At 54.5% G+C, this 11180-nt stretch overlaps 1 protein-coding gene across 1 annotated transcript; it reads right to left on the bottom strand.

The window, feature by feature from the left end:
• Positions 1 to 1311: 1311 nt before the first annotated feature.
• On the bottom strand, positions 1312 to 10401 carry CLEC3B (C-type lectin domain family 3 member B). The gene is made up of 3 exons (XM_027096927.1): positions 10136 to 10401; positions 5959 to 6057; positions 1312 to 2346 (listed from the first exon to the last, which is right to left on the bottom strand). The coding sequence occupies exons 1-3, from the start codon at positions 10242 to 10244 to the stop codon at positions 1946 to 1948; spliced, it is 609 nt and encodes a 202-aa protein (XP_026952728.1). The 5' UTR covers positions 10245 to 10401; the 3' UTR covers positions 1312 to 1945.
• Between the last annotated feature and the right edge of the window lie 779 nt (positions 10402 to 11180).

The raw sequence follows: 11180 nt of genomic DNA, 5'->3' as shown, positions 1-11180 counted from the left end.
ATCCCAGGACAGGTGTACCCCAGCTTGAAGTCCACAAATCTCAGTGTCTCAAGTGTAAGAGCATTCCCGGCTGATTAAAGATGGGTAACGATTCTCTTGCTCATACTTCCACCTGCTGCTGGAAGCAGGCAATGCCACGGTGGCACCTCTCCACCAGGACCCATGCTCACATGCAGAGGCCTGGTGCCCTCTTGCGGGCATCCACCCAATGCAGGGAACTTCACAAAATCCGTGGCCACCTACATCCTGCTAGATAGCTGAGTGGGGTAAAAAGAGCCCAGGATTCAGAGCTGCCAGACCGAGATTTGCATCGCATTTTCCTTCTCACTTACTAGGCCGTCTTGAAAAAAATCACGTTACTGTTCTGAGCCTCAGTTTCTGCACCTATAATGCATCTCATCCATCATTACCTCTTCCTATAACTGTGGAATTACACGAGATGCTTTCTGTGACAATGCCAAGCAGGCTGTCTGGCACAAAGTACGCACACAGTTCATTGTAAGCTACCTACTCCAGCCCAGCCCACTCCCCTTGATCAAATCAAACTATCATCAATTTATTACTGAAGGCAAGACACACTAGAAGACAACCAGGGAGAAAAGATGTGGCAAAGTCCACACAGTGGATGATGCCATGGCTGATGTGGTAGGGAAGACCTCCCCTAAGGGTGTCACTAGAGCTGGGCCTACATGGTTGGATGGGCCAGGTCACACCAGGAGCTGGCCAATAGCCTCTGGGGGTCACTAGGCCACTTCTCTGATGTTTTATCTCAGGGAAGGTCCAGTAATGTGAGACAAGTATCACGGTGGTGGATGGTGGAAAGGCCAAGGCCCTTGTAATCCTGGCTCTGCTGCTTACTAGCTGTGTGACCAATGGAAGTCACTTAACTTCCCTTAGCCTCAACTTCCTTCTCTACAAAACTGGGATAATAACACGCCCGTCCTGGGTGGAGTGCCTGCGAGTCTGTGGGCTCAATAAGTAGTAGCTGGTATTGCTAGGGTGGAACTTTCTGTGAGGAGCGGGAAGGAGGGGGACACACCAGTCAGGCAATGTTGGCCACTGTCATATTTGGCTCCTGAACCAGCCCCCTTGTTGGGCAAGAAGGCGGATGCAAATATCCCCCGCGGGCAGCCTGTGCTCTCACCCCGACAGAACTCAGCATGTCAGTGCACCGCAGAAATGAATCCCTAACAGGAGGGTGTCAGGTGGGAGTGTCCCTCCTCCTCTGGAGTTGTGGAGGGGATGCTGGATTCCAACACGAGGAAGTGGAGTCTGCAGTAAGAAGACTGGAAATCTGAATAAGGCCTGTAACTTAGATAACAACATAGTAACAGTGTTTATTTCCCGACCTTGATAACAGTACTCTGCTTCCGTGAGAAAATGTCCTTGCTTTCAGGAAACACACTGAAATATTTAGGGGTAAAGGGGCATCACGTCTGCATTTCACTGTCAAACGGTTCAGGAAAAAATAGAAGGATAAGCAAATATGGGAAAACATTAATATTTGTGGAATCTGGATGAAGGGTATACGGGAATTCTTGCAACTTTTCTGTAAGTGGGAAATCCAATGAAATATAAAGTTATTTAATTTAAAAAAGGCAGCAGCAGTCAGGGGTTCCCTCGTTCACCCCCCCTTCTTTTCCTCCTCCCCCTCCTCTGCACCCAGCTCGCCATCCTTCACCACCTCCCTACTCGCCTCCTTCTAAGCGACCTCTCCCTGGGCTCCCGGCCAGGCTCCTGGACTCCCCACCCCTCGGACCCGGCACAGACCGCAGCCACTCTCTGCCAAGCTGCACCCAATTTATTTGCAAGAGGAGGTCCCCAGCGCGCGGGGGCAGGGATGCGGGGTGGGAAGGTCCCACGGCCCCTCTTCCGGGGCTCACGATCCCACCCTCCCCTCGCCCCACCCCCGGATTCTGCCCCCGACCCCGCCCCTCTCGGCCCGCTAGACGATGGCGAACTGGCAGACGTAGGGCAGGTTGTCTCGGCAGCGCTTGTCGAACCACTTGCCGTTGGCCGCACCGGCCAGGGCAGCGCAGTTCTCGACCTTGCCGCCGTCGGGCTGTGCGGTGATCTCTGTCTCCCAGTTCTTGTAGGTGATATGGCTGCCAGTCATGTCCACCCAGGTGCCTTCGGCCGCCATGTCGTTGAAGCCCAGCCAGACCTCGGCCTCGCTGCCCACACTCTGGCTCAGGTACTCGTACAGGGCGTCATTCTCGGAGCCCGTATGCGGGGTGCCCAGGGTGCCCCCTCGCGAGATGCAGTCCTCGCTCGCCTCGTGGAAGGTCTTCGCCTGGACGAAGGCCAGAAAGCACTTCATGTGCACCTTGATACCCTTCAGGCAGACTAGGGGGGAGGGGAGGAAATGGACGTCACCCAAGGCCTCCGGTTCCGGAGCCAAGAGCCAACCGCCAGGGGTAGTCACACCATCCTCCATCCCATCCCTGTACATCCTGTCCTCCCTGGACAGGCTCCAGACCCAGGCCAGAGGGCCGTGCTGTGGTGGGCACTGATGCACATCTCAGATCCCCATTTAAGAGGTGGTGGAGCCCCTGCTGCTGGGAGTGAGGTCAGCCCCCTCAGCTGCACACGGCCCCTCCCTCAAGGTCACACCCCTCTCCTGGGTGCCCCATCCAGTGCCCAGGGGAATAGGTAGGGTCATCTCTACCCCAAGCAGGATAATTCTGAAGGGGCCTTTTAGCTTGGAGGCTCCACAGCGTGGCAGAGGCTGGCCTTGGGCCTGTGCTGCTACTCAGCTCCCCCTCTGCCCAATCTACTTCCAACACCTCCCTCCCTTCACAGTTGGGACCCCGGGCTCTCCCTAATAAATGAGCTCCATCTCAGAGTGGGCTTCCTGGAGAGCCCAGGCGGAGCCACCTGCTCTGATCTTCCTCCAGCCCCACCCTCCCTAAGATCAAGAAACTGCAGGGCCAGGGGACATCCCTACCCAGAACCTAGACCACACTCCAGGTACCCAGGACCCCAAAGCCCTGACCCAGGGGCCCAAGCAAGCTCCCAGAGTCTGCCAGGGGCCTCTTCTGGGGCGGCGACTGGGAGGACGGAGCTGAGACGGGCAAGCCCCTGGGACAGAAGAGATGGCCCAGGTGGTGGGCCAGGGGCTAGCTCTCTCAGGCATGGAACTCGAGTCCAAGATTCTAAATTTGAATCTGGTCTCAAAGGTTGTGATGAAGGTATATATTTGGTCAGCTTAGGAGCATAGAATGTTTTTACTTAGCAGTTTGGTTTTCTTTTTTTTTTTTAATATTTATTTATTTATTTGGCTGCACCGGGTCTTAGTTGTGGCACACGGGATCTTCGTGCGGCATGCGCGATCTAGTTCCCTGACCAGGGATCGAACCCAGGCCCCCTGCATTGGAAGCGTGGAGTCTTAACCACTGGACCACCAGGGAAGTCCCAGCAGTTTGTTCTTCAGCTGGGTTTGTAACTTAAATGTTTAGGCAGTTGGGGTACATGCCTCCATTTGTCCTCTTGCTGCTGACCCCAAAAGCGTTAGGGGCAGGTCTGCACTCCACCCCACCCCCATCCCCTCACTCACTCACCCTCTCACTCAGTTGCTTTCACTTAACACACATCTCCATGTCCCCGTGAGCACCTGACACTCCTGGAGCTCTGAACTCCGGGCCTGCAGCATCACAGAGGTGTCTTTACTCACAGATGCCATCCCAAGGCAGCCAGCCCTACCGCGTGCTATCCTGCAGCTCATCCTAGGCAGGTTTCATTGCCCTTCCCAGCCTGGCGCCACACTGCCTTTCCTTCCTGCTGGGGACTCTGACACACCACCAAGACCCCCTTGGGGTGAAGGATTGACTACCCCAGCTGCTGGGAGCGCTGCTGGGAGACAACTCTTAACTCTCAGCCCCTTTGGGGATTGCATCAGCGGAAGACAGCCCCCTCCCCCATGGTGTGCCCCCTTCCCAGAGCAGCCTGTACCCAGTGACTGGCCCATGAGCCCTCTTGCCCCAACTCAGGACAGCTCTGAAGGGCCCTCCGGTCGTCAGGGCTCCCTCTGCAGTTGGCTGAGGCTTTCATTGAGACGCGCAGGGCACTCTTCCCACTCCTGCGTCCTTCTGTCTCTTCCCTTCCCCAGGTGCTCATCCTGGGTGTGCTCCCTAATAAACCTCCTGCAGGCTAAACTCCACCTCGGGGCCGCTTCTTGGGAACCCTACCTGCAACACTCCCTCCAACATAGTTAGTCCTCAATAAGTATCAGTTCTCAGTGCCTTACCATCGTTACTGACATTTTGTCACTCTGGCCTATTCATGATCCCGTTGATTCTTTTTTTTTTTTTTTACGGTACGCGTGCCTCTCACTGTTGTGGCCTCTCTCGTTGCAGAGCACAGGCTCAGCGGCCATGGCTCACGGGCCCAGCCGCTCCGCGGCATGTGGGATCTTCCCGGACCGGGGCACGAACCCGTGTCCCCTGCATCGGCAGGCGGACTCCCAACCACTGCGCCACGAGGGAAGCCCGATCCCGTTGATTCTTGCTGGCCTTCCATAGCTTTGCTCCTACCGTGCCCTCTGCTTGGAATCCTTCTTTATCTTCCCACACGTGCGGGTTCCAGTGAATACATTGATTTCATGAATATATTGAGGCTCCCAGAGCGGGACCCTGGCTGGGTCACCTCTGCCTCCTTGTGCCTGGCAGAGGCTCGCTGGGGGGAGGACCTCATGTGTGTTTGCTGATTGGGGGAGGGAAGGGGCAGATGGCGGGACGGGAGGGTTGCTCCCCTAACCCTTGATTCTCTCAACTCTTCAGTTAGGTCAGGAGTGCTTTGTGTGGGGTTATTGACAAGGTGATTTGCAGGTAGTGGTAGTAAAGGAGCGGGTGATGAGAGGGAGAAGGTCCCCAAGGAGGCCAGGAGCCCATGAACCTCCTGGGAATCAGCAGACATGGAGGGGGTGTTTAGTTCTCCATATGCCATGGACTTTGCACGGGGAGGTCCCCACCACATCACCCACCTCAGGAGGCAAGTGGCATCTGGGTTGCATGGTCTTGGCACAAGCACAAAGCTTAGACATGAGACCTTAGAGCTTGCCCTGCAAGTCCACCCCCCGCCCTTCGACTTTACAGATGAGGAAACTGAGGCCCTGAACAACACTGTGCTCATTTTAAACATTCCCCCATGTGTTAAGTATTATCGTTAGTCTGTATTCTGTGTTCTCCAGGGCAAGGTCACGAAGAAGTAGGTGAGTTTGAGATGTGTGGAAAATAGAGACAATGTGAAAGGAACTTGGTGGAGAGAAAGAGAACAGGTTGCCCAGGCAGGCTGGCCAGGCAGTGCTAGGGCAGGTGGCTATGAGCTGTGTCCCCGGGCTCCGCAGCCGTGTATTTTGTCCATCCTGGTTTAGCTGGTTCGTGCAGGGCCAGGAAGACCAAAGCCCACCTTTCCTCACACCCAGCATGCACCAGGCAGGCTGCTTCCATTCCCATCCTGAACTGCAGTAACTAGCCAGGTGGGCGTGGCAAAACCAGAACCTCTCTATGCCTCAGTTCCCCTCTTTAAAATAGGGGTGATAAATCCTGCCTCAGCATAATGATGATGATTAAGAGTGGCAGCCTCAGCAAAGCAGCTGACACAGGGAATGAAGCTCACGCCCTGTAGGGCTGTGGGGGCTGGCTGAGCGGAGGGTCTCCTGGGGTTCATTAGGGTTGCCTCTGCTCCACGAGCGCTGCAGGGCTCGCACTTCCAGTGGGCGGTAATGGATTCTTGTGGGAGAGCTTGTTGTCCTTTCGGTACATTGCTGCTTCCACATGTCAGGGGATCTTCCTGAGAGAAGCAGGCTGAGGAGGGGGCTCTGTGAATCCAGTGCCCTGGACTACAGGGGCCAGCCAGGGCCCTGGTACTGGCTCGAGGCTACAGGTGGGTTGCTGGCTGCTGGCCTGAGGCCCTCTGTCTGATGTACCCCTGCCCAGAGAGGCCGCCACGTGCTCTCACCCGTCTGCAGGGCCTGCTGCTCTTTCAACAGGGCCACCTCCTGGGCCAGGCTGTCCAGCTGGGTCTTGAGCTCCTCAAGCATCTTCGGGCTCACGGCATCTAGGATAAAGTCAGAAGGAAGTGGGGACAATCACGAACACGTGAGAAAGGCAGTAGGGAGTGAGGCAGGGCAGGGACTGGGAGGGGTGGACCACTGTCAGCCACAAGGGGACGAGGGAAACGACTCCCCTCGACCTTGATGTCTTGGCATACTCTCTCTCTCCCTGTCCCTGCCGGTGGTAGTCTAAGTGATCGCTCATGATTTTCCTTCTACCGGGGGACCATCGTTCTCTTGCTCTTGCTAAAGTGAGACGTGTACCGCATTGTTCAGGAGAGTTGCTGGGATCAGATGGGGTTGGGATTTGCAGGAGCAGAGTGGAGGGTGCAGACAGCTCCTTCGGTGACACCCAACCACCCTCCCAGCTCTAGAGGAGAACAGAGCACAGGAAGGAGGGCCAGGGGCCCTTGAGACCTCCCAGATTCACTTCCCCAGGCTGAACGAACAAGGCACGGACCAAGCAGGGCAGGCACTCGGCCTGGGGCTGTGTGGAGCAGCACAGGTGAACGTGTGTACAGGCTCTGAGGTTGCATGCATGCGGGTGACCTGGGCAAGTTCCACAGCCTCCCTGAATCCACTGTCCTCATCTGTAAAACGGGATGATAATAGCCCCACCTCCAAGGACTCTGAAGAAGAATAAAGACTAAGAGAAATGAAGCACGTGACCAGCGCTGGGCTCATTGTCAGCCCTGTGACGTGGGTAATGTGTCTCTTCTATACCACCACCAATTCACAGACGGGAAACTGAGGCCAGACTGAAGCAACTCGCCTGAACTGGCAGAGCCAGCAGCCCGAACCCAAGTCCGCACGGCTGCAAGCTTGTTCTCCCCACGTCCGTGATGGCAGCACGTTTCCTAATGTGAGCCTTCCTGAGCACAAAGGCCCGTTCGGAGCCAGTTATTCATGAGAGGCAGATGTGAAATGTCTTCCTCTGCATGTGTAAGTTGAGAGCTAAGTGGGTGGACCCCAGTCTTTCTGAAATCCCAGGAGCTTCAGGAAAGGCTGAGCTCAGCTTGGGTAGAGGGTGGGGAAGCGCTTCCATGGTCCATTTGGCTTTGCTTGCATAAAGTCCACGGTATGAGGGGTGAAGTCAGACCTTTGTCCACCCCAGATTCCTTTGCAGGGGAATCACAGGAAACGTGAGCAAGAAACATACTGGCATATATAGAAATTCATGATGTGACTTACCAAGTATGAGGAAATTAACACCCAGATGAGCAAGGCAAAACAGGGAGTGTTTGGGGCTGGCAAACTAGCCTGACTGGGTTATGTGTGCCTCACAGTGGGCCTCTGCCTCAGTGGTTCACAGCAGCTCTGTACTCAGTCCCATGATGTACCAGCACAGGGCACCGCATAAAGTTGTGAAAGTTGGGTACTACACAAGGGCACTCAGCTGAGGGGACAGGTGGGGGCCCATGTCCAGCCTCTAAGCCTTGCCCTGGCTGTGCTGCTTGACCACACCAGAGAAAGGGATGCTCTTCTATAATTTGTCAGCTCAGAGCGGAGAGCCTTTTGTGATTTGCACCAAGGTGCCCGAGTGTACGAGGGGCCCTCCAGGGACTGGCCAAGGACCAAGGTGCTAACAGAACTCCACTGAGGAAGGCGTAGGAGTTGGGTGTTTCTACAGCTCTGGGCTAGGAGTCGGAGCCCTTGTGCTGCCCCTCACTACCTCTGAGCCTCAGATTCCTAATGCATGTGATTGAAATGGATGCCCTCAGGTCCCTGTTCTAAGAGTCTGTGACCCCCTGTGAGGCCATCCTCCCCACCTGAGCTCCTCTGCCAGGTGTGGCCACATGGCCTCTGGAGCTCCAGCCGCCTAAGCCCTCCCTGCCTCACATCTGGCTGACCCCCATACAGCTGGCTCAGGCCACACCCCACACCAGGGGCAGATGAGCTCCCAGAAGCAGCCTGGGCTCTCCCCCTTCTCATCCCACCCTGGGGGCCAGCATGGGGGCATAGCACATTCTGTCCTCTCCTCCCCTCGTCCATCCTGCCAGCTTGTTCTCCACCACTCAGCGGGCACTGAGGGGTCTCCTTGGGCACGACTGTCCCTCCTCCGGACACCCTCCCCCACTTTTGTGCACTGGCCCCTGACTAGGTTGTTCCTTTGATCCCCAGTCCTGGCTGCTCCCAGGAATCACTGGAGACTGGTGGGAAAGGCAGATGCTGGGGAGCATTCCAGGCCCATGATCCAGCATTTCTGGGGGTGGGTCCCAGGTGCCTGGATTTTAATGTATTTCCCAGATGATGCTGATGATGCCTGAGGGAGAACCACCGTGGTTCGCAAATTGATTCACATCTTAAGAGCAGGGATGCTAATTGTCTGCTAGAGTGTTCAGCATGTATACTGGCCCCTACCTGGAGAAAGAGCTCTGTAAGCATGTGTGGTGTAGGTTGGCAGCAGGTCGAAGGAAAGAAAACCAAGCTGCAGTGGGTTTCAGCAAGAGGCAGGGCTGGACAGGACACTCCACTCTTGCTCTGTCAGCTGTTATGCGGGCCTCCTCCTGGACCTCCATGGGCCACCTCCGTGGGGACCACATGGAGCTAGGGTTCAAGTGTGACAGCTGAAGAGGACCAGGGCATTGTCTGGTTTGACCTTCTTGTCCATATGATCAAATACATGATTTACATGATTAAATAAATACATACTAAATCTTTGGTAAACTTGAGAAATTAACAACTATTTTCCACATTCAAAAATTCTGTTATTTGCCTTTGGAACTGTGTATCCTTTACAAAGAACATCCTTGTTGGCAATTTCAGCTAACGTTCGTGGACACACCATGCATGCTGTGAGTCTTCTTTTTTTTTAATGAACGTTTTGTAAAAGGTAATATAGCCATATAACTTTAAAAAACCCAAACAGTTCAGAACGTCAAAGTCTCCTTCCCAATCAAGTCTGCCCTTAGCTCCCTAGTTTTTCTTCCCAGAGGTAATCACTGTTACTAACTCTTGTGGATCCTTCCAGAAAATTCTATGCATATACAAGTAAATATATTTTTTTATATAAGTCCCTTTTTCAAAACCAATGTCAGCATAGTATCCATTCAAAGTATTGAATTTTTTGTTTACTTTATGAACTGAACCTTGGGGATTATTTCCTATCAGCACCCAGATCCGCCCATTCTGTGTTGCAGGCCTGTGGGTCTCCATTGTCCTAATGTGCCCTTATGTACATTGTCCGTGACCAGTGGGCAGCTGTCCATTTACGGAAGAGGCTCAGAGAGGGGCCTGAGGGCGGCCCATGCCCCTCTGCCTCACCTTTTCTGTGCTCTTGGCCCCAGCCACCTGTTTCTCTGCTTAATAAGCACTCTCATCCCCTGGAACTCTCTCTCCTCCCCTTGGAGCCCTGTGGGGGGTGACAGCCCCGATCATTGCCATGGCATTTCACTAATGTTGTCTCAAAACAGCCCGCGGTGACCTCACTGCAGGCAGGGCTCCAAGGGCAGGCCTTGCTGAGGCCAAGGCGACCCAAGGACACCCCAAACCCAGAGGCAACAGAGGGAGAGCAAAGCTGCCTCCACTATCCGAGTTTGGGTTTGAACATTTTTATTTCCTCGAGGCTGTGATACACTATAGAACTAAGAATTAACTTGTTCTTTCCCCGCCCCCGCCGTGCATCAAGTATATCCTACGTTCCAGACACTTCACATGTTTTCTATCATTAAATCCTCACAACCAGTGTTGTGAGCAAATGCCACAATCCCTATTTTACAGTTGAGAAACCCGAGGTTTGGAGATGCCAAGGCAAAGCCTGCCAACACTCCTGATGAGAGTCGGACATCTCCAGACTTCTGAGCCAAAGGTTTGATTTCTGTAAAATATTGGGGTGGTGGGGGAGTGGGTGTCAGTTTAGGTGATCTGGAAGCTTCTTTCTGATTCTAAGAGCCAGTGACTCTTACAGTTTTGACAATTGCCCCTGCTGCTGGAGGACTCTCCCAGGTCCCAAGGGGTACTTCATTGAAGTTCCCTGGACTCATGGAGAAGGAAAGTGAAGGAGGGGAAGGAGAGTGAGGACCAGCAAAGGAGAGGGCGACCAGCTCCCTGGAGGATGGGGAGGGGCTCCACCCCCCTCCTTACCTTTCTTAACATTTGCAGCCTTCTTGACCTTGGAGGTAGGTGTCTCGGCAGTGACCTGGGTCAGGAGGGAGAAGAGGCAGAGGAGCAAGTAGGGCCCCCAAAGCTCCATGCTGCTGCACCCACCGGCTGGGGCTGCTGCTGCCGCCTGCAGTGGACCTGGGTCAGAGAGCACTAGTGGCTGTGGCCTGGGCTGCACGTCTTAAGGCAACTGCCACGACGACCTCTGTCCAGGAAACCCTCCCAGAGTTGGCTGAGAGAGTGCCAAAAAAAAGCTTGCAAAAGGAGGAAGCCCTTGGGGCCACGGAGCCTCGCTGCCCAGGGAACACCCACCCAGCATCCGGGCCCCGCCTTCTAAAACAGAGTCATTATTTTCTAGGATTCTGAGAAATACACGCTAGTTGTCATAGCTCACATCTGCTGAGCAGTTACCTTGGGCAGGCGCTGGGTCATACTTTTCCCTGGCCTCGTTGAGGCCTCACACCAGCAATATGAGGGAAGTGCTGTCATTTCCCCATTTTACAGTTGAGGAAACTGAGGCTCAGTGAGTTTAAGGGAACCCAAGCTACCCAGCTGTAAGGGGCAGCGCCAGTATTTGACCCCAAGTGGGGTGACTCCAGAATGGTCCCACAATGATGTCTCCTTACAGAGTGCACTGGGGCTGACTGCTGGATTGTCTAGAATGTTTGCTGTGATTCTTTTGTGGTCTGTCTCTATGCACTTGATGTATCTTTGGTTAAAAATACAAGGGAGTCCTCTCCTTTTTTCACTTTCTGTTTCTCAACTATCCTGTCTGAAGCAGAGGTGACCACGGTGGGAGAAGGGCAGCTGTGGTGCCCCAGAGTGGTGTCAGAGATGGAGCAGGGAGAAAAGAATGTCCCCATGAGGAGCAGTGTGGTGTGGGGTGTCAGGGTGCTGCAGCAGGGTGGAGGGGGGCACCCCCAGGGGAACAGAGGCCCTACATGGAGTGTTGGAGTCCAGGTGAGGAGAAGAGGTGGTCCGCATGGGAGAGTGGGTGGTGGCAGAGGTGAGAGAGTGGTTACGTACA

The sequence above is a fragment of the Aethalodelphis obliquidens genome, unplaced genomic scaffold (assembly GCF_003676395.1).
Source record: "Aethalodelphis obliquidens isolate GAN/ISIS:26980383/991018 unplaced genomic scaffold, ASM367639v1 scaffold111, whole genome shotgun sequence".
Taxonomy (NCBI): domain Eukaryota; kingdom Metazoa; phylum Chordata; class Mammalia; order Artiodactyla; family Delphinidae; genus Aethalodelphis; species Aethalodelphis obliquidens.
Note: the sequence above shows the minus strand (reverse complement) of the source record. Positions and strands in the feature narration are given on the sequence as shown.

Excerpts from the sequence above, each read along its gene's own strand:
- CLEC3B (XM_027096927.1), bottom strand. The coding sequence starts at position 10,244 with ATGGAGCTTTGGGGGCCCTACTTGCTCCTCTGCCTCTTCTCCCTCCTG. Across the intron at positions 6,058-10,135 it reads GGCTGCAAATGTTAAGAAAG|ATGCCGTGAGCCCGAAGATG; the intron begins GTAAGGAGGGGG and ends ACTTTATCCTAG. Across the intron at positions 2,347-5,958 it reads GCAGCAGGCCCTGCAGACGG|TCTGCCTGAAGGGTATCAAG; the intron begins GTGAGAGCACGT and ends CCTCCCCCCTAG.